The sequence below is a fragment of the Lagopus leucura genome, unplaced genomic scaffold, assembly GCF_019238085.1.
Source record: "Lagopus leucura isolate 7727_CA_CO unplaced genomic scaffold, USGS_WTPT01 Super-Scaffold_100009, whole genome shotgun sequence".
Taxonomy (NCBI): Eukaryota; Metazoa; Chordata; class Aves; order Galliformes; family Phasianidae; genus Lagopus; species Lagopus leucura.
Genome location: NW_024962266.1, coordinates 24,967,604 through 24,986,907, shown reverse-complemented (window position 1 = coordinate 24,986,907; position 19,304 = coordinate 24,967,604). Strand labels below are relative to the sequence as shown.

Here is a 19,304-nt window from a genome sequence, read left to right as displayed (position 1 = left end):
GCTGCTGCCTTGTACAGAAACAAAGGGGCTGGGGTTATTCGCATCTCTGTACCAACTCCCCAAACCAAAGTTTTAACAGCCCACTGCTTTCTGTTTTTTATCGTTATTTGAACTGATGTAAAAGTAAAGCATACCTGGGGGCAAGTTTTGTTAAAGTTTTATTTTGCAAGGAGAAAAACAAGGTTATTCATGTCCTTTCCACTCATTGGTGACAATCCAAAGCCAAGTCAAGAAATGGTATTGCTGGGAAGTTTTTTTGAAGCGTTATTAACCTGCTGAGCAGCAGTTGTTGGGTTTGACCATTGCCTAGTGCCAGTGTCCCATTCAGAAAGCCAGCAGAGAGATGTGCTGCTGCTTACTGCCTGCTAGAAGCACTATTACAGTTCCTTTATCTTTCACAGAAATATCACCAGGGTTTTTGTACACATCCTGGGAATCTTTTCCTCTCCAGGACACTCAGTAGGTGCACACATCAAGTGCACATCACTGGGTCTTGTTAGCAGGGGGTGGTCACCTCTCTGTGTGTCTCTGTTGGGAAGTGGGATAACAGTGGTGTTTAAGGCATAGGGCTATGGCTGGCCAGATCATGGTGTCAGGAAGGCAGCAGTTCTCCGGATGCTAAGTGCAGACATCCTTGTGCTTCCTGGCTGGGACAAGCAGCAGATCTGGCCTTTTCCCCCAACAGATGGAGGCTGTGCTGGGAAGGGGAGGCAACAGCAGGCTGGGGTGGCTTTCCTGTGCCGAGGCATCGGAAGCAGCTGCTGGGAGCTTCATGGATGGACGTGGATCTGCTGGCACTGCCCTTCCCAGCTTGTTTCCATGCTTTTTGGAGGCAGCATTTGGGAAATCCTCACTGCAGGCTCCCTGGGTGGATGGAGATCACAGCAATGTCCTGGGGGTGCTTGGCCCCAGCTCTGGGTTTGTGTGATTGTGCAGAGGATGCTCTGAAGTGGAGGCAGGGACCTGCTGCTCTTTCCATTCCCACAGCAAAACCTTCAGGAGCACGTCTGATGATGGCTGTTAAAACACCACAGTTATCAGGCTATAATTTCTGCTAGAAGCCAATTGTGGGTTTCATCTCTGAGGACTGCCAGAACTTAAATCCAGGTTGTGCTGCTGCAGACGCGTTGGTCCTCCAGTGCCTGAAATAACAAGCAGAAGACATTAGTGTCAAGCACTTCCAGCTGATGAAACATTCGGACTCAGTTCCAGGGTGAAATATGATGAGGACTGCTTAAATGGAAATAGTTCTTACGCTTGCATTGTAGGCAGCCTGCTATGTGCCGCGTAGTTTGTCTCTTCTGCTGGAGGGAGAAAAGGGCAGGCGTTGGAAGGACGTGCTCCTGATACTGCTCTGATTTGATTGGATGGTTGTTTTAACCGCTCTGTCTGTGATTAACAACTTCTTCAGTATACTGAGAAGGAATATGAAATGTTAAGTGGTAATACAACATCTCGAATTGCTCGGTGTAACAGACGCTTGGTCTTCTGCTGTCAAGTTTTCTTTATGGGTGGAGAGCACCTTCTACAGGAAATGGAACTAATCCAAGTGAAAAATCTTGCACGTTTATTAGTCCTTTTTTGTGTAAAACATTTCAAACATCAGGAGGATTTAACACTGCTTCAACCCCAAAAGATCACGTTTCATAATTCCTATAAGTATTTGTATAACCTCCAGCCACGTTGAAGTGAAATGCAGTTTGAGAAGAAGTGAAAACTCTTACCCAGTCTCTGAACTACACTCTGAAAAGCAGCGAGCAGCACAGCAAAAGCTGAAATATGCAGGATGACACTCTCCCGTACCTCATTCCTGTCCAAAACAAGGACCAGACTCAGCTATCCCCATATGCTTCTTGCACAGAGCCATCTCTTCCTGTAAATCAATTTGTCATGGCCATGTCAGTGCAGAAATTGGACATCGTTTTGATTGAATCCAGCTCTCTGAGGTGGGCACACAAACAAACTGGCACCAAAAACACGCCGAGCCGGCCTAGCAGGGGTTTTACGCTTATTAAAGCTGAGCAGATAACCATTGCCAGAGAAATTCAAGATGCCTTTACACTGAGATGCTGCAGCAAGAGGCCAGATCCAGGCTTGTGATCTGCTGTAGGTCCTGCTGAATTCTGCAATGGAGCTGGAGGTGCAGACACTGCGACTTGGATGCCCCCTAAGTGACTTTGTCAGCTCTGTTATATGGCCAGATACCAACAAGTCCCTGAGAAAAGAGCTGTTTTGCCTGTCAGCTCCTTCCGTGTGTTTCCATGAAGCAATAAAAGCTGAACAACAACAGTTGAGCTTCCTGACCCCGCGGTTACGACTGTAGGAGTGAATTGCCATTTATAGCAGAGTCGGTGTCTATTCAGCTCAGTTTCTTATCTGCCTGTGCTGATACAGACTTGCAGAAGTTGTTTCCAAGGACAACTGGAATTGTGGGTAGCTAGAAAACACAGAGAGGCAGAGGAACATCTTAGTTTCTTCCCCATATTACCAACTCAGAGGCATCAATCTGATATCATCCATTTGAGCAACATGTTTTTTTTCCCCTAATTTGGCTTGTTGTTTAGAAATTGCATGTGAGACCTGTGGGAGAAAAGTCAAATATGCTTTTAATTCCTATGACTTCCCAGCACTATGTGTTGCTCTTCCCAACTTTGCTTGCTCACACCTTGCCCTGAATTATCAGTGTTTGACAACGCCCGAGGGATGAAGCCAGCAAATTTGGCAGAAGCATGACCTAAGATTGGAGATTTGGTACCAGCTAACAGAAAGAAAAGCCCTCATTGCCTTTCATCACCTCTGGAGCATCTGCATTGTCTGACTCCTTTTCCTCCTGGTGTAGGGCTGGGGTTTGGCACGGGAGAAAGTGCCCTGGTGCGCCGGTGCTGATAAGCTTTGTGCAGCGGCTGCCAAAGGAGGATGTGGAAGTTTCCTCCCAGCACTTTGTTCCTTATTGTGTTGCTGCCTCCCAAAATTGCCAAGTGCTGGCTTTTTCACATCCGGGAGAAGGTTGACATCACGGGATATTTAGGAAATAGTTGTTGGGAACGGCTCCTCCTCTCTTCCCTGTGGGGTGGGGAAAGGGACAAGAGGAGAGCGTTGCTCACCATGGGTTTGTTGCATGTAGCTTTTAGTGTGGCTTGGATTTGAAGTCTTTTCAGGCCTACCTGATGTCTGCCTGAATGTGTTGTTTCACACTGATCCCAACACTAAAACAGCAGCATGAGTCAGGCTGGCTGGAGACCTTTGTTTTTTTGTGAGTGTGAGCTGTGTATCTGTTTCCTGGCTTTTCACCCCATTCACAGAGGTTAGGGTATCGCTCTCGCCGATGCGATAAACGAAATGGATCCGTCATCCACTTTGAACCATCCATTTCTGGAGGTCGGTGGCCCCGTCTGTGGCAGGGGGGGTTGGACCTTGATGATCATTGGGCTCCCTTCCAACCCAAGCCATTCTATGCTTCATCATATTTTTATGCTGTTTTCTGCCGTCTGAACCTTTTTCCATCTTGTAAGGAAAGGTGGTAGCAGGCACTTGAGATCGGGGGCTCTCTGTAGGAATTCAATTGCACAGCAGGTGTTTGAACCTAAACAACTGTGTGTTCTGTTGAATGAAGCATCACCCAGTGGGGTTAAGCTTACTCTCCCTCTTGTTCCCACAGGTGTTTTATGTCTCTGACCTCTTCAAGCCCAAGCCCAAGACCTGCCTGCCTCCACCCCCCATCCGGAAGGAGATCCTCTCACCTGTGGACATCATCGAACGCAATAACCATCACAACATGGTGTAGGCCTTTGAGCAATCGGATTGGTGTTGTATTTTATTTTTTATTTTTTTGCAAAAATGACTGCTGACAGCAACTACCTGCTGCTCTCAAATCTCATCAGACAGTAGAATGTAGGGAGAGACTTTCTTGCCCGACCGGTAAAGTCTTACTCTGTGGTCTTTTTCAACTCGCGACATTTGGAGGAAAGGAGTGGTGGTGATCAACTAAAAGCAACAGTGAGAAACAAACACCCAGCAAAAAGCCGAGCAAGCAAAGAGGTGCTGGAGTTCTGGATGTGCAATTGGTTTGAGTGTTCATGTTGTAGTGAACGCCAAATTGTTCATAGCGTAAAGAACACTAAGGGATTTTGGAAAGCTGGCCATCTCGGTTGTTGTTTTTTTTTGTTTTTTTTTAATTATTATTTTTGACGATGAAGATTTCTAATGCAGGCAAGGAAAAAAAAAAAAACAACTCACAAATTATATAGCACTACAGACGAGCAACAGCACTGAGTCAAGATCTGGGATTGGTTTGTAAGAGTTGCTATTTTTTTTTTTCTTAGTTTGTTTCTGCCTCCACTTTTCCATACTGTGACTTAGTATAGAAGGAGCTTGCCCAGCTGAGGATCTCCGGAGGGTCTCTGTTCAAACCACACACCTTTCACAAGCAGTCCTGAGATGAACGGCGAGGCTGAACAAATGTACCCTCGGATCACAAACCCACATTTCTTCCTTCCCGCTCGCTTCCTGGCGAGGCTTCATCCTGAGCCGACCGTGCACGCGCAGCAGCTGCAAATGGCCCTAAAATGGAAAAGAGCATCCTCTGCTTCCCGGTCCTCCCCCCTCTGAATGGCAGCAGGCGTTCTGCACGCTCACAGTTTGGGTAGCGGCGGCTTGGCTGGAGACCTGTTCGCACTTCGACCTCAGGGCTGAGTCCTGGGGAACCTTGAATTCTGCCCTTTTGGGACGGGCTGCTGGGCGGCACGTCCCAGCCTGGGTGTCCAGTCCGTTTGTACATCCCCCCCTCCCCCATTTCTCCCATTGGCATCCTAGTGCTCTGCTTGATGACACCAGTGGGAAGCCAGCTGTGCCTCTACCCAGTGTGATTTGTAGGATTATTGTTTTTTTTTTTGCCCAGAAACCACAAGTTTTTGGCTTGCAGATCTTTCACAGAGCGCATTTGCAAAGGGATCACACAAAGCATGCAGAATGGCCATTTGCACATCCTTCTTACAGAATCCGTCCTATCATTTCAACTACAGCAAGCTATGATTTTTTTTATATATAAATATTATATAAATAATGTATAAAACCTTAAAAATTAACTATGTAAAATATTATTTCTGAAACAATTTTAGATATATCCACTATGACTATAAACTGTGTCCTGACCTGTGTTATTTACATTTTGCTGCTTAAAGAAGCATTGAATTAATTTTTTTTATAGTCGACTAAAATATTGTAGTTCTGTGGTAGTAATATTTTAATGAAAATAACTACAATTAGAGACATTTGTATAAAAAAAAAAAATCATATTAAATTGTCTGTATTTTTGTAATGTTCCATTTTGTAAAGAGAAGAATATTCAAAGACTTTTGTAGAATACAAAATGAAAGTTTGTATCTGCGAAATTATTGCTGTATAAATGTGCTTTTTAAATAAAAGCTCATAACACAACTAAAATAGCTCAGTGTGCCTTGCTTCCTGCTTTTGGGTTTGAGCCCCTCGGGGATCTGCTGGGGAAATGGGGGTCACCCTTTGGGACTTTGTACACGGGGGCAGTTAGATGCAAGGGACCCAATGCCACTGTAGATGGATGTGAGAAGGACCCACCAGCTCCTGATTGGGAAGGATGTGATGGATGCAGTCCTTGGTTTGCACTGAGCTGCTTGTGGTGATGCTGAGGCTTTGAGCGCATCTCTTTTTATTGATTGCATTTCTTACTCTTTACCAATGTTCCAAGCTTTAAAGAAATACTATCTAAGAACAAAAAGCCCAAAGCCCCTTAACCTGATCCTTGTAGGGCTTACAGCTGTGCCAACACCTCTCCATGAAGAACAGATGTTTTGCAGCTGGACAAAAATCCTTGCAGCTTGATGGGTTGCAAAGATGTAGGCGGAAGGGGAAAAGAGAAATTTCAATTTTTTCCCCTCCTACAGGAGATAGAAGAACAGGAACTCCTTCTTGGTGTCACCCTTGGTCAGAGCCACGTTTCGGCCACTCCTTGGGTGAACCACATAGGCAAGATAAGGCGGCACTGAAATGATTTGCAAGAATGCATGACAGGAAGCAAATACCACATCAAACTGAAAATAAACAGCAGGTGGAAATTAAGCAGGCAGAGCGCAGCTAGCACTTGCTGTTATTATCGTAATTAGTAGTACTATTTTATTGCATGTGGAAAAAGTCAGTAAATCTCCACCTGTCCTACATGTAAAATAGGAGCTTCGGTGGTGATGGGTGCATGAAAATGCGTGTATAGGTGGATGGGGGACAGGAGGGCACAGAGTAGCGTGGGAGGTGATCAGATGCTGGGGGTTTACCCGTTGTTTCCCCCACGTCCCATCCACCTCAGCTCTTTCCTCTCCATGGACTGTTCAGGGTTTGTCCTGTGGCTCCAGGAGCTGCCACCTCTGATCAGGAGGAGCAGGTGATGGGACATATTTATTGCCATCGCTTCCTGCAGGGCAGGAAGGAAGTGAAAGAGAAATGGGTGAAATGGAAAACAAAACCAAATCATATCAGCACTAGGATCTGAAAGCAACCACTTCTTCAGGCGAGCCCTGAGCATCCGTGCATGCACCTTGCAGGGTTAGATCCTTAACACGGGCAGTGAGCAGCCACAGGGCTGCTGGGGTTTTGGTGCAGCACCAAAACTGGGGTTTTGGTGCTGCAGCTCTCCTGGGGAGTTGGATGGATGGATGGACTCAGACGCGTTTATGCAAACCAGGTGCGTTGCTGGAGCCTGAGGCTGGCTGCCAGTTGTGGCCTTCAGTGCTGTAAAACTGGGCTCTGCTCCGGCAGATACAAATCGTGCTGTGCAGCACCCAGCACATCTGCCTTTGATGCTGGCAGGCCCTTTCTGCACAAGCAGCCCTTCCAGTCAAACCTGTCTTTTTTTGCACAGGGACCGGTTGAGCGTGTTTTCACCCTATTCATGCGTACACCTGACTGCCATGGAAGCAGATCTTTTGTTCCAGGTAAGAAAGGTTTACGCAAGCCCCAGGTTCAGCCATCTTTCGGTGTGCCCAAACAGCCTCACTCAGCAAGAATGTTTGGCAGCCTGCAGCTGTTGAAGCTGTTGAACTTCTGCTCCATGATTTTCGGTTAGGAGGCTTTTCAATAAGGAGGGGGAGGGACTAGATCCATGCTGCAAGCAGAGACCTGCAGCCTCTGCTCCAAGCCTGCCTTGGTCCGGGTGTCTGAAGGCTTCATCCAGCTGTTTGCAGCTGGAAGACAAGCAGGACTGAGGTCCTGCAGCCTCACTGGGGTTCAGACTCACCTCTAGAGCCTAGATCAAGTTTCATGCATGAAGTGAACCACTCCTGTAAACAGGAGCTGGGCACCTTCTCATGGACCTGGACACCTCCACATGGATCTGATCACCTCCTCATGGATCTGGGCACCTTCTCATGGACCCAAGCTGCTGCTTGGCTCCTCCAAGCCTCCATGTGCTCATTCCCAGGCTGCCAGGTGATGCTCCTGGCACAGCCCTGTGCCCAACCTTTCTTCTCACCAAGCCTGAAGACAAGCTTCCACCTTCACTGAAGGAAACAGAAGGTCGAAAACAACTCCCTGTTGATTCAGCAAGGGAAAAGAAAACACACACACACACACACAAACCAACCACAAAACCCAATGACTTTCAACTATCATCTTCACGCCACCCCCACTGGCACCAGCTGGCGTGGGAGTGCCTGCATGAGCTTGTCTGAAGTTCTGATTTCCTCGGGGCACAGACTACACCTATGCTGTGTTTGGGTAGCACTGATCAGACTGGTTGTGACAGAGACCTGCCCAGTCCTATCTGTAGCTAGAAGGGAGCGAAGTCAGGAGGAAAATCTCCCGGAGTCCTTTGGGTTCCTTCGAAAGTCCCGTTCTGCCGGTTCCTGCCCTGCTCAAGAGCCGCCGACTGCAACCCTGCAACCGCAGCAGTAGCTCAAAGGCAGCACTGCTTTTAATATATAGTGGTGGGGACGTACTGAACCTTTCATTTTTGTGCTTTCCCCAGAATAGAACAATCTCGCGTTGATGTTTTGGTTTTTTTTTCCATCGCTCACCAAGTGACTCTCGGCGCTGTTTTGGTGCACGTGAAGTGGGAGGCTGCCAGGCGGTAGCAAAGGCATGAATTCTGCAGGGTTTGATCTTGTTGTATGCTGAGGGTTCATAACTAGCAGAACAATGGGTGGTTGTGGAAGAAAAACACCTTTTGGTGTTCCCAAGTGTCAGCAGAAATTTGAGGAGAAGCACGAAAACGCCAACATATAAAGAAATCATTAAGGTTGGAAAAGACCTCTAACAACACTCAGTCTGAACATCAACCCATCACCACCATGCCCACTAACCATGCCTCTAAATGCACATACACACACACAGATGGATGGAACAAATAGGAACCGGTAGGAATTCAGCCTGCTCTTTAAAGCAATTAAAGCCACAGTATACCTTGAAACAATGTGACTTCCCTTACAAAGCCATTGCTTTGTGCAGGAACCAGTGTGACCATCTTGGCTTTCCACCCAAACTCTGACATCTCCATCTCCAGGTGTGTGGCATGAGCGCGTGCCAGCTGAGGCCATTCAGAGATATAAATTAATTGAAGGAGCATTTAATTCGTGCTAGGCTGAGCTGTTCCCTAAAGAAACCTCACAAATGGAACAGGAAGAGCTGTGCTGTTTTAATAAGGCACTCAGAAATAAAATAAAATCTAAGAAAAGAAACTCTTTTCATCCGACAGAGGAAGGGAGCCAGATCTCTTGTGAGCACACCATTATATCAAAGGGCCCTGCCCGCTACACAAGTGCCTAATTTGCTTCTTTTCAAGGAAATTTCAATGAAGGCAAATGAATTATGTTGCTCCAGCCTCCCAGGGCTTGTCTGAACAGGACAGATTATTAATGTTTAATATGAGGTAAACTTTAATCCATTTCATTAAACTGTGTAGATATTCTTAGTTCAGTTTTAAGCAGGATTAGTCCTGTCTACCTCAAGTCAAGTAAACACAAGTATAACTTTGACTGCTATAAGCCCTGCTCAAATTAAAGCAAGAATGGCTACCAAAGCTTAGGGGGAAAAGAACCTATTGAAGCTTTTCCTTAAAACAAAAAAAATGGGCATTGCTTTGATATTTTTTCTTTTCAAAGTAGTTCTTGCCATGGGAAAATCATATGAGCTAGAAAAAGTCTATGAAAGTTTTCCTCGTAAAAGATGAGACAATAGCAGCTGGAAAAACACTGCTTAATTGAAGAGAGGCAGATCCTTTCAGCAGAGCCAGCCAGGGGTCCTTTGAATGGATGCAGAGTCAAGCCTGGGCTAATTGGGCATGGCACTTCCATGGCACATCCAGCTCACTGGCTCCTGAGATTGTCAGCATCAAAGGTACACCACACAATCAATGCTCAGGCCAGTGGGACATCGATGCTCTATCCCACATCTGTGGTGCTTGGCCTTACAACCCTTGGCTAAGGTACTGTACGGCCTTTAGGAAGACATTCAGACTTGATGCAAAGGTGTCAAATTGTGTAGGATTTACTACATCCCTTGCCCAGTTGTCTCACTGGCTCCTTGGCCTCACTGTTACAAATGTGTTGTTAGTTCCCTTATTTTTCATTATTAACTGACAGTATTCTCTTGTCTCTTATTGTTTTTCTTTATCAAAAAAGCTTATTCTCGCTAAATCACAGCTTTTCCCCCAGTTTGCTTTTCATGGGATTTGCTCATAAATAATGCTTTCTAAGTCCAAAGCTTGTTCAGTTTTTGCTCAGGCTTTTCAAAAAATGTCAGAAAGGCTGCAAATTAACACAAAATTGGTGGGGAAATGAATAGCTGAGGACCAATTCTTGTTTTTTTAAGAAGCAATTAGATAGGAGCACCTTCTGCCTGTAGGTCAGATTTAATCTGATGCTCTCAAAGAGGAGAGATCCCTTATCAGGTCCTGACCCCTTGGAGGCCCTGGGAGAATCACATCTTGATAGTATTCACCCTGCTCATGCCTTCTTCTGTCAGAGGGCTGATCTGCTTGCCCTCTGAAGGAAGGGTAGCCATCTAACATGGGGTTGAGCATAGCTGCAGAAGAGGTCTCTTTTCAAGATGAATATTATATACTCAAGTATGAGTATATAAGATTAGATGTAAGGTTATATTGCCCTAGGGGAGGTTCAGGTTGGATATTAAGAAAAATTTCTTCTCCAAACGAGTGGTAATGCATTAGCACAGCTGCCCAGAGAGGTGGTGGAGTCACCATCCCTGGAGGTGTCCCAGAACCATGGGGATGTGGCACTTGTGAACATGGTCAGTGGACATGGTGGGGTGGGTTGGGTTTGTATTTGGGAATCTGAGAGGGCTGCTCCAACCTTAATGATTCTGAGTTTCCATGACTTCCATGACAATGTATAAGATGCATTTCTTTAAGCAATGTAGGTGAGTTGATGGCACTTTTAAGCATGGAGTCACTAAGTCACTTCTTACTCACTTTATATTCAGCATAAGCCAGATGTGATGCTGTTCGGTGTGTGAACTGTGCCACCATGAGCTAAGATACGTGTGGTGAAAGACTTGCAGAGGTTTGGAGATGGTTCCTCAATGCGACGCGAAACTGTTTTGTTAGTGTGTCTTGGAAAGATGGTTTTGTCATGGGCCAACATGCACCTTAAAACTCACATGGCAGAAACACCGATAATCATTTCCAAAGGAAATCCAAATCCAAAGGAGCCACACAGGAAGCAGAAGTCACCTCTACGCCACGTTCTCTCAATGCAGCTGACTTATGCAGATGTGACCTTGCTGAAAGCAAAGAGCAGCACACGAGGCTGATAACGGGTATCTGCACAGACACCAACGAACGTGAGCTGAACAAAGGGCTGCATAACTCTTTCCACCCACTGTGTGCTAAACAGGCCAGCGGGGGCAAGGCGAGGGATGCTGGGTGGAGGGTTACACTTTCAGCCTTGTTTAAGAAGGACAAAACATTCAAATGACTGTGTGCCTCCTCCTTGTCTGAGCTGGCACTGACAACAGGAAGGCAATTGTATGTCTAAGATTTGAATAAGGCAGGCACTCTCACTGGGAGCATTAAGCCATGCATGTCTTATCCTGCAAAGAGAGCAGCTCCCCGCAGAAGTGGGCCAGGCAAGGAACTAGCAGGTGGATTAACTGTTCAGGAAAGAGCATGGAAAGCAGCTTTCTTGCAGAGCAGGTCTCCATACAAATACAAACAATGTAGATTAGTGCTTAAGCTACTGAAACAGGGCTGTCCAGGAGAAGATATTAGCACGTAGCGGTGCAGCCATCGATGGGCTGACACCTCTGCAATCAGCCAGAGGGTTTGGTGGGGATGGGCTGCTTGGAGCCAACCTGCCCAAATACCTGTTGTGCTTTATTGGAAATGTGAGACAACCATTTCCAGCACAGGGCCTGTAATGAGCTTCCAGTTTGCCTCAAGATGTTTTCTCCCAGCTTTGTTATCTTTATGAGCAGCTATTTTAGCAGAAGTACTAAAGAAGGGGGAAAAACGTCATGGACTTGGATCTGCTTGTCCCTGCACACAGTTCTGCAAGGCTTGCAGAATGGGCAAGGAGAGACCCTTTGGGTGGATCATGTCCATACACTGGCTAATAATCTCTACATGTTTAAGGAGTGTTTTTGTGTTTTCTTTAGTACCTAAGACAAACAGCAAAAAAAAAAAAGGATTCATTATTTTTATCTGAACAAAGCAGCAAGGCTTGCTCTTGGGTAGAGGGAGCAGCAGGATGAGCTCCATTTTGTTGATGAAGGGATGGCCATGCAAAGCATGTGTACTCCTTAACCTAGGAGCTGCTGCCTGGAGCTCAGGAGAATGAAGTGCTCCTGGCAACTGTCGGGCTCAGCAGCAGAGCATGCCTCTCTCCTTCCCCTGGGCGAATTTCTCCCCAGTTCTCAGCAGATGCTAGAAATGATGCGGCCATCCCTGTGCCTAACCCTGTAGGGAAAGGGATACGTTCTGTAATGAGCCATTTTCTTTCCCTAGAGCAACACAGGGAGGTGCAGGTTTTAACAGGAGGGGTCTAAAAACCCTTTAGGTGAGTGTCCTGGAGACATTCTTATGGCAGCAGGATTTCCAGGAATACTGCTTTCCTTAGCCCAAAACTTCTGTCGCCTGACAGTGCTCAACATTAGAACAAACACGGGCTAAGCTGAAGTAAGAACCGACGGCTGGGGCTCAACAGCCACATGGTTCACATTAAGGAGCTGTTTGAGGAGACTATGTGGCTTAGTGCAGAAATCATCGGGTTTGTCTCCTTGCAGCTCACAGGTCCAGAACTGCCTGTGGCCTTAAGAGGTGAAAGCAGCCCAAGCTCAGCTCTCCCAAGGGTTCCCATCCCAGAGTCTGTGATGTGAAATGGCTGCTGCATGGGTTGCACTGGAACATACTGCCCGTAGAAGACATGAGTGCCCCTTCCCTGAAGGTGTTCAAAACCAGGTTGGATGGGGCCCTGGGCAGTCTGATCTGGTGGCAGGCAACCAGCCCATGGCAGGGGTCTGAATTGGATGGGATTTGAGGCCCCTTCCAACCCAAGCCATTCTATGACTCAATGATTCTGTGATTATATGACTCTACATAAAGCCCATGGGAACAGCTCACAGGCTGCAACCATCCCAGCCCTGCTCTCAGTCTGTCCATGGCTCTCCCCCTCCACCCATAACCTCCAGAGAAAGCACTGCCTCTTCCTGAAACAGGGGAAAAGTGATGGAAATAGCGATGAACTGTGAGCCTGAGGATCTAGCACACAAATAGCGAAGGAAAGAGATAAATACTGCAACAGTCTTTAAATATCCAAGGAGGAAACCAGCCAGGAGCCAGTTTGGCTACAGGGGGATGAGCTGGAAGCTAATGACAGATGATCCCGATATTCCCAAGAGGTTTACTGACCATCGTTTCTACAAAAGACGCTGAATGGGACATCCTAGAGATTTTCTTGGGAGGACTGCTGAAAGCCTTTCATACTGCCTATTCAGGTAATCATGATTACAAGGGGCTGGGGAGGAAGCCAGGCCTAATGTATGACATGCCAAAGCCTTTGAGAGCAGTAAACAAGGGTATTTTGCCAGCACACAGCACGCTCAGTACACAGGAAACACCAAGAACTACGAGGACGACTCCACACAGGAGTTCCCAGTCCTATATTTAAGAGCAAATAAAATGATGGGAGGACCCCACAAATTACAGACAGCTCCAAATAACCACGGAGCTCTTGTCTCGGCTGTGGGAAGACGCCAAGGACACTGATAGCAGAGCTGTGTTGCACAAGGGCTGGGTGCTGTGTCCCCCATGCTGAGCATCCCTGCCCCAGGCTTCAGGGGAAGGTGGAGGATAATTATGGAATAACCTGTCGATGGAGGAAGTGGCTTCCCAACCTCTCTCTATGCAGGGCTGGAGTTATGCTCAAAAGCAGGCAGATTTACAGCCTTCCCATGGTTGTGTTGTTTCCTCCTTCTGCCCAGATTAATTTAATAAATGAGAGGTAGAAAAAGAGGCTGAAAAACAAAGGCCCTGCAGTGATGTTGTGTCACGTTGTTAAATCAGGGGGCTTTTTGCTTAAGAGAAGTTGTCTGACCCATAATTACAGCTAAACTCCCGTTTGGAAAACAGCTTTCAGCCTATCGAGAATTCTGTAATTTTAACAGGATGCAGCACTCAAATCCTCACCCTCTGTTTTAGGGGGCAGCATAAAATGATTATAATACACTAAATAGCAGCTGCTTTTCAGGCTGGAAGGGGCTTTTCATTGCTGTGTTACTCTGCTCTACACAAAGGCTCTTTCTGAAATTAAATACTCACTGTAAATGTCAAGCAGTATTGAGTTCTCATTCCTGAGGTCTGCACATAATTTGTTGTAGCAAAACATGGGCTGAAAACTAACCTGGCTTGTATGGCAGAGTATCGACTGCGAATTTCCAAACCCCAGCACTGACTGGTAGGGCTCAGAAGATTATCAAAGGCAAAGGTAATTGCAGTGTTCCAAAACACAGGTTAACCAAGCTTGCAATATTTACAGTTCACCAAGACACCAAGGCCCAGTTGGGTGTATAGAGAATGTGACGGCATGTTTAAACACATTGACTCATCGCCCTTTCGATCTTAACCAATCATGAATCTATACCCCAGTGGCGAGGTCACCAGGAAGCTTCTTTAGTGATAATAATAATTACGCTTCTTGCATTTACCCCGCGTTTTTCGTTTGCAGATCACAGGATGCTTCATCAAAGCAGGCTGCAATCATGACTGCCCATCATTACCAGCAGAGAAAATGAGGTGAAGGGGAGGTAAACACCTTGCTTGTCACAGAGTTGGCATCAGGGGAGGGGATGGTGGGAACCAGAAACCCTGTGGTCCCTATTGGAAGGACTATAGTTAGGGACCATGGGTGATTGGCCAAAACCTGATGGCGAGGAGATGGTTGGGAAGTTTTGGTTGCAAACTTTTGCTTTGATCTTTGTTTTTGTATGGAGTCATAAAATTGTTAGAGTTGGAAGGGACCCTTAAAGGCCATCTGGTCCCACTCCCTGCAATGAACAGGGACACCCTCAGTGTTCAGAGCCCCATTCAGCCTGATGGTCGGTGTCTGCAGGGACGGGGCACCACCACCTCTATGGCCATCCTGTGCCAGTGCCTCACTCCCCTTCTTAAAAAACTTCTTTATATCCAATCTGAATCTCCCCTCTTCCAGTTTGAAACCACTTCCCTTCATCCTCTCACAACAAATCTTCTTAAAGAGTCTGTCCTCTTCTTTCTTATAGCCTCCCCCCATAGACTCTGAAAGGCTGCGTTCTGTTCATCCAAACAGAACACAGAGCAGTTGCCACCTCCCTCACCATCATACTCCTGCTTTAACCATTTCTCCAAAGAGTATTTCAATTGCTCATAACCCCTCTCATCTGGACTGTGAACAGTTGTGGGGCAAGAAACGAGCCCTCTTCCTATCTACTAGCTTTGGAAGGTGCTGTTGCTCACATCCACTTCCAGGCAAGCAGGGCTACATTTTGATGTCTCAGCAAATTTTTCTGCCTGTCCTCACATGGGAAATTTCCATCTGCCTATATTTAAGCCTTGAGTGGCCCCTTTCTGTTGTTCCCTCTAACACGAGGGCTGCAAAGGAAAGAGAGGGAACACAAAACAGGCGAGCTTGCAAAACCATCCTCCACTGTGTCCTCTGAAGAAAGGCATTAATGCTGCATTACCCAATTTTCTTTTCACATCACTTCTAATCAGACTCCAGTTTCATTCCAAAATTTAGCTGTGGGAAAAAATAGCATGTTTTTTTTTTTTTTTAATTAAGAAATATTGTCTTCTTGAATACAAAAAACAACAATAAGAAAAATTAGTTCTACTAATACTTAATCTGGAGTGGTTTACAATGCATAAAGTCCTTTGTGCTTTGCATTTTGCAATGCTCTGGGCTCCTGCCTGTAGTTGTGCAGAGTTTCTGCAAAAATAACCCAGCAAGAGTTATTCCAGTTTTTTGATTCACTATTTGGTGTCAGAAAGGAGTTGAGATCTCAAAGCTGGAATGAAGTTATTTCTTGTAATTTTTCAAGTCTGCATTTTAATTTAATACTTTCTGAATCAACTCCATGAAAGCTTTTGTTGCTCTTATTGTCCTGACTTACCCACTAACTATACACATAGACTGAAAAGTGAGTAGTTTGCAAATAAGGGCACTCGACAATTTTTTTGGGCTGGCCTCTATTCATTCAATTCTGTTGCTGAGGAGAGGAAGGAGAACCATGTGCTGTTCTTTGCTGCCCAAGACTCCCAAGGATGGAAAGAGAAATTAAACTGTGGTGCAGAGGTAAGAAAGTTCCCAATAAAAACATGCCAGTGGGAAATTGTCAGGAGTCTTTTTTTTTTTTTTCTAATGGAACCCATCAGAATACCAGTTCACTATGGAGGGAATGGGATGCCCAAAGAAGCAGTGGATGCCTCATCCCTGGAGGTGCCCAAGACCAAGTTGGATGGGGCCCTGGGCAGCCTGCTCTGGTGGGGAACAACCAGCCCATGGCAGGGAGTCAATACTGGATGGCCTTTGAGGTCCCTTCCAACCCAACCATGCTATGATGAGTCTACGATTTTATCACAGTCATGCAAAGCAACCACAGGGCTTTAGGATCGGATATGGAGGCAAGACATGGAATTGGAGACAGATTTCCTTGGGGAGCAGAGGGGCTGAGGGCACTTGGCTGGCTGCATTCAAGAAAACCTTCCTTCCACTTCCAGGCAGATAAACCCATCTGCGCACATCGCGCATCACAGCTGATTCAGGCACAGCTGGCGTGCTGGGAGCTGAAGGAAATTTATTTCTCTTGGCCGATGACCTACTCTCTTCAAGAGCTGCATTTTCCAAGCACTCCCTGCCTGGCTGCAACATTTGTAGCTCTGACAATTATTATTATTTTATTATTAGGCTAAGAGCTAATGTATGGGGCTAATATACAGCCAGTAGCCTGTAGACTCTTTAGCAAGTCTGTTTTGGTGACACTTGAAGGAGACTTTATAGATGGGCTGTTCCAACCCAGCTCAACCCTAATCTGGCATTTAGCTGTGGCTTGCAGAATATAATGGCTGAATGCATTTAGCCCATGCCCACAATAACTCTCTTTGACTGCAAAAGAAGTTCCAATAAACATGTCATTCAGACGTGAATGCATTCCAGTAAAAATTAGTGAGCTGATGCTATGAATAACCTGCAGAGCTATCGTGCATTTCCAATAGCCCTCCCATCGACAGGACCGAGATGATTAACACCAGATCGGCCATGATATTTATACTGCTCGGATCATGGTGTGTCATAAGCAAACGCAAAATTGCATACTGCATTGTAACAGCAGGGATGGGAAGAGCCACGTCATGAGCTGGGTTTATAGGGAAAAACAAATGGGATTGTAACACAATCCTGGAAACCAGGGAGTGCTTCCAAGCGGGGTGAGGAGTGGGACAGCAGCTCGTGAGAGCAGTGCTGGGAGTGACTTTGGTGAAATGAAGTGATTTATAGAAACAGAGGGCGGGTTGGTGTACTGTATTTTTCTTGCGGCGGTTTCGAGTGATACAGCATGGATTTGGACAGCACATCCCCAAACCTGGCCAGTCTGCTTTGTAAAATGAATTCTTTTTGTTTGCTTGCTCGGGCTAAAGAGACCCATTGCAAATCTGAGTTCATTTGCAGCTCTCACCTTCTCCACTATTTTATTAATCATGAGGCCCCTGCAACAGGAGAGCCTTCCCCCACCTGCGGCCCCTCTCTTCTGTCAGATCTCTTGTCACTACAGCTCTATACAGTAATGGGAAACATGTGTCCTTCCCCAGCACTCACAGCCTCACCCTGAGGAGCCCAGCAATGAGGGCCAGGAGCAGCGGTTGGGTGTTTCTGCAGATGCCAAGGGTCTTGTGTGGAGGGGGCACATGGGGCAACAGGGCTCGGTTCCCCTGGAGAGAAGCCAAGGGTCATGCTGTGTGCAAGGAAGAGGCTCTGCAACCAGAGGGCAGTGGGCATGGAACGGCTCCCCAGGGCAGTAGGCATGGCCCCAAGCTGTCGGAGCTCAAGACAATGCCAAAGCCCAAAGGATTTCAGTTTTGGGTGGTCCTGTGTGGAGCCAGGAATTGGACTCAGTAGCCATTATGGGTCCCTTCCAACTCAGGATTTTCTCTGATTCTATGATCAACTTCAAAATAAAAAGCGGGCACCTTAATGCTGTATGCGTAGTGCATAATACAAATCTTATATGTTATACTGCACATCTTGTATAAATTACACATCTTGTATACTACAAATGGGCCACATTCCTCATTGTTTTTCCTTCTGGATGTTCTGAGCTGTACAAAGAAGATCCTATATAGAAATCAGCACAGTTCCTCAGAACACCCGGCCCATAGCATGATTAATGCCAACCCCAGCCATATAACCTGCTCAACACCTCAGCCACTTCTGTCACTTTCTTGGGGGTGGGGGATGCCTGGAATCGTAGAATCATAAAGGTAGGAAAAGACCTCCGAGATCTCCAAGCCCAAACCCAACCCACACGTCCATGATCACTGACCACGTCCCTCAGTGCCACATCCCCATGGTTCTGGAGCACCTGCAGGGACAGTGACTCCAACATCTCCCTGAGCTGGTGGCCAACTTTGTTTCAAGAAAAAAATCAGGACTGGGCTAGGGTGCATTGTTTCCCTGCGAGTTCAATTGCAAAGGTCACTGCTCCTCTTCCCCACATCGGGGTCTCCCTCTCTGCAGCTCTGTTGTTAGTTCAAGACTTCAGGAATTAAAATCTCATTGCAAGGGTTATGAGTAGACCACAGCAGCGATGCATTGTAGTGGATTATCAGCAGCAGGAGAGCTTTTTCCCTGTCAGTTCTTCAGCTGCAGTGATGCATAAGTTCTGTATGCCTTGCACTGAATTTTCTTGCCTATAGAAGTTTTTTTTTTCCTAGTAATTAGGGACTCCATTATGCTTGTGGAATAGATTTATCATGATAAATTGCACAAGATTATATTGTTACAGGGAATTGCCACCACTTCAGCAGTAATATAAAGAAAAGGAAAAAGAAAGTTGAAAAATACAAAAATAACTACAAGACAGCTTGGAGTACAGTGAGAGGAAAAACAGCCCTGGCAGGGAAGCAGAGGGATGTTCTCCTCAGGTGTAAAGATTCATTTATGGAGACAGCAATGCAGAAAACCACCATATGAAAGAGTCAAGCTATAGGAAAACCACTGTCTTTATGGCAAAGGCAGGGGCCGATGGCTGCCAGGGGGTTTAAGGTTTCTAGATTTGGAGTTCACTTGAAAGGAACATCATTTTTAGAAATGAACATCAAGTTTCAGTCCTGGTTTTTGCAAAGACAATGGCAGATGCTGCATTTCCCTATAGGTACCCATAGGTACAGAAGTACCTTCTGGCAGCAGGACCCTGGAACTGAGAGAGCCCCATACCACTCAGTGCTTTGCAAACATGAACATCATTGATTAAAGGCAGGGCAGGAATGTTATCTTTCCCGGCCTCTTGCATAACAGAAGCTAGATAATTAAATTTTATAATCTTTGCATCAAGCCTGTAATTCCCTGATTGCATTAGAGTATGACTTTGAGAAAAAGCCCTGACCTGATGGCCCCAAGAAGCGCTCACCTCCCCAGCAAGAGCTGCAGTCACCCATTAAGAGTCACAAATAGACCAGGTTTAATGTTTCCATCTCCCATTCAGCCTGATCTTATCTGGGCCCAGCTTCCAGCCATAGCAATGCTTCCGCTGTCTCGGCAAAGAGATTTGCCACCAGTGACCCCTTCCCTGCTATGAGC

At 46.3% G+C, this 19,304-nt stretch overlaps 1 protein-coding gene across 1 annotated transcript in view; it reads left to right on the top strand.

Moving 5' to 3' along the window:
* The window catches only part of PLPP3 (phospholipid phosphatase 3), a 42,949-nt gene extending 37,505 nt beyond the window's left edge, over positions 1-5,444 (top strand). Inside the window, exon 6 of the mRNA XM_042873138.1 lies at positions 3,659-5,444. Coding sequence (XP_042729072.1) covers positions 3,659-3,784 — 126 coding nt within the window. The 3' untranslated portion in view covers positions 3,785-5,444. The remainder of the gene's footprint in view (positions 1-3,658) is intronic.
* The last annotated feature ends 13,860 nt before the right edge of the window (positions 5,445-19,304 follow it).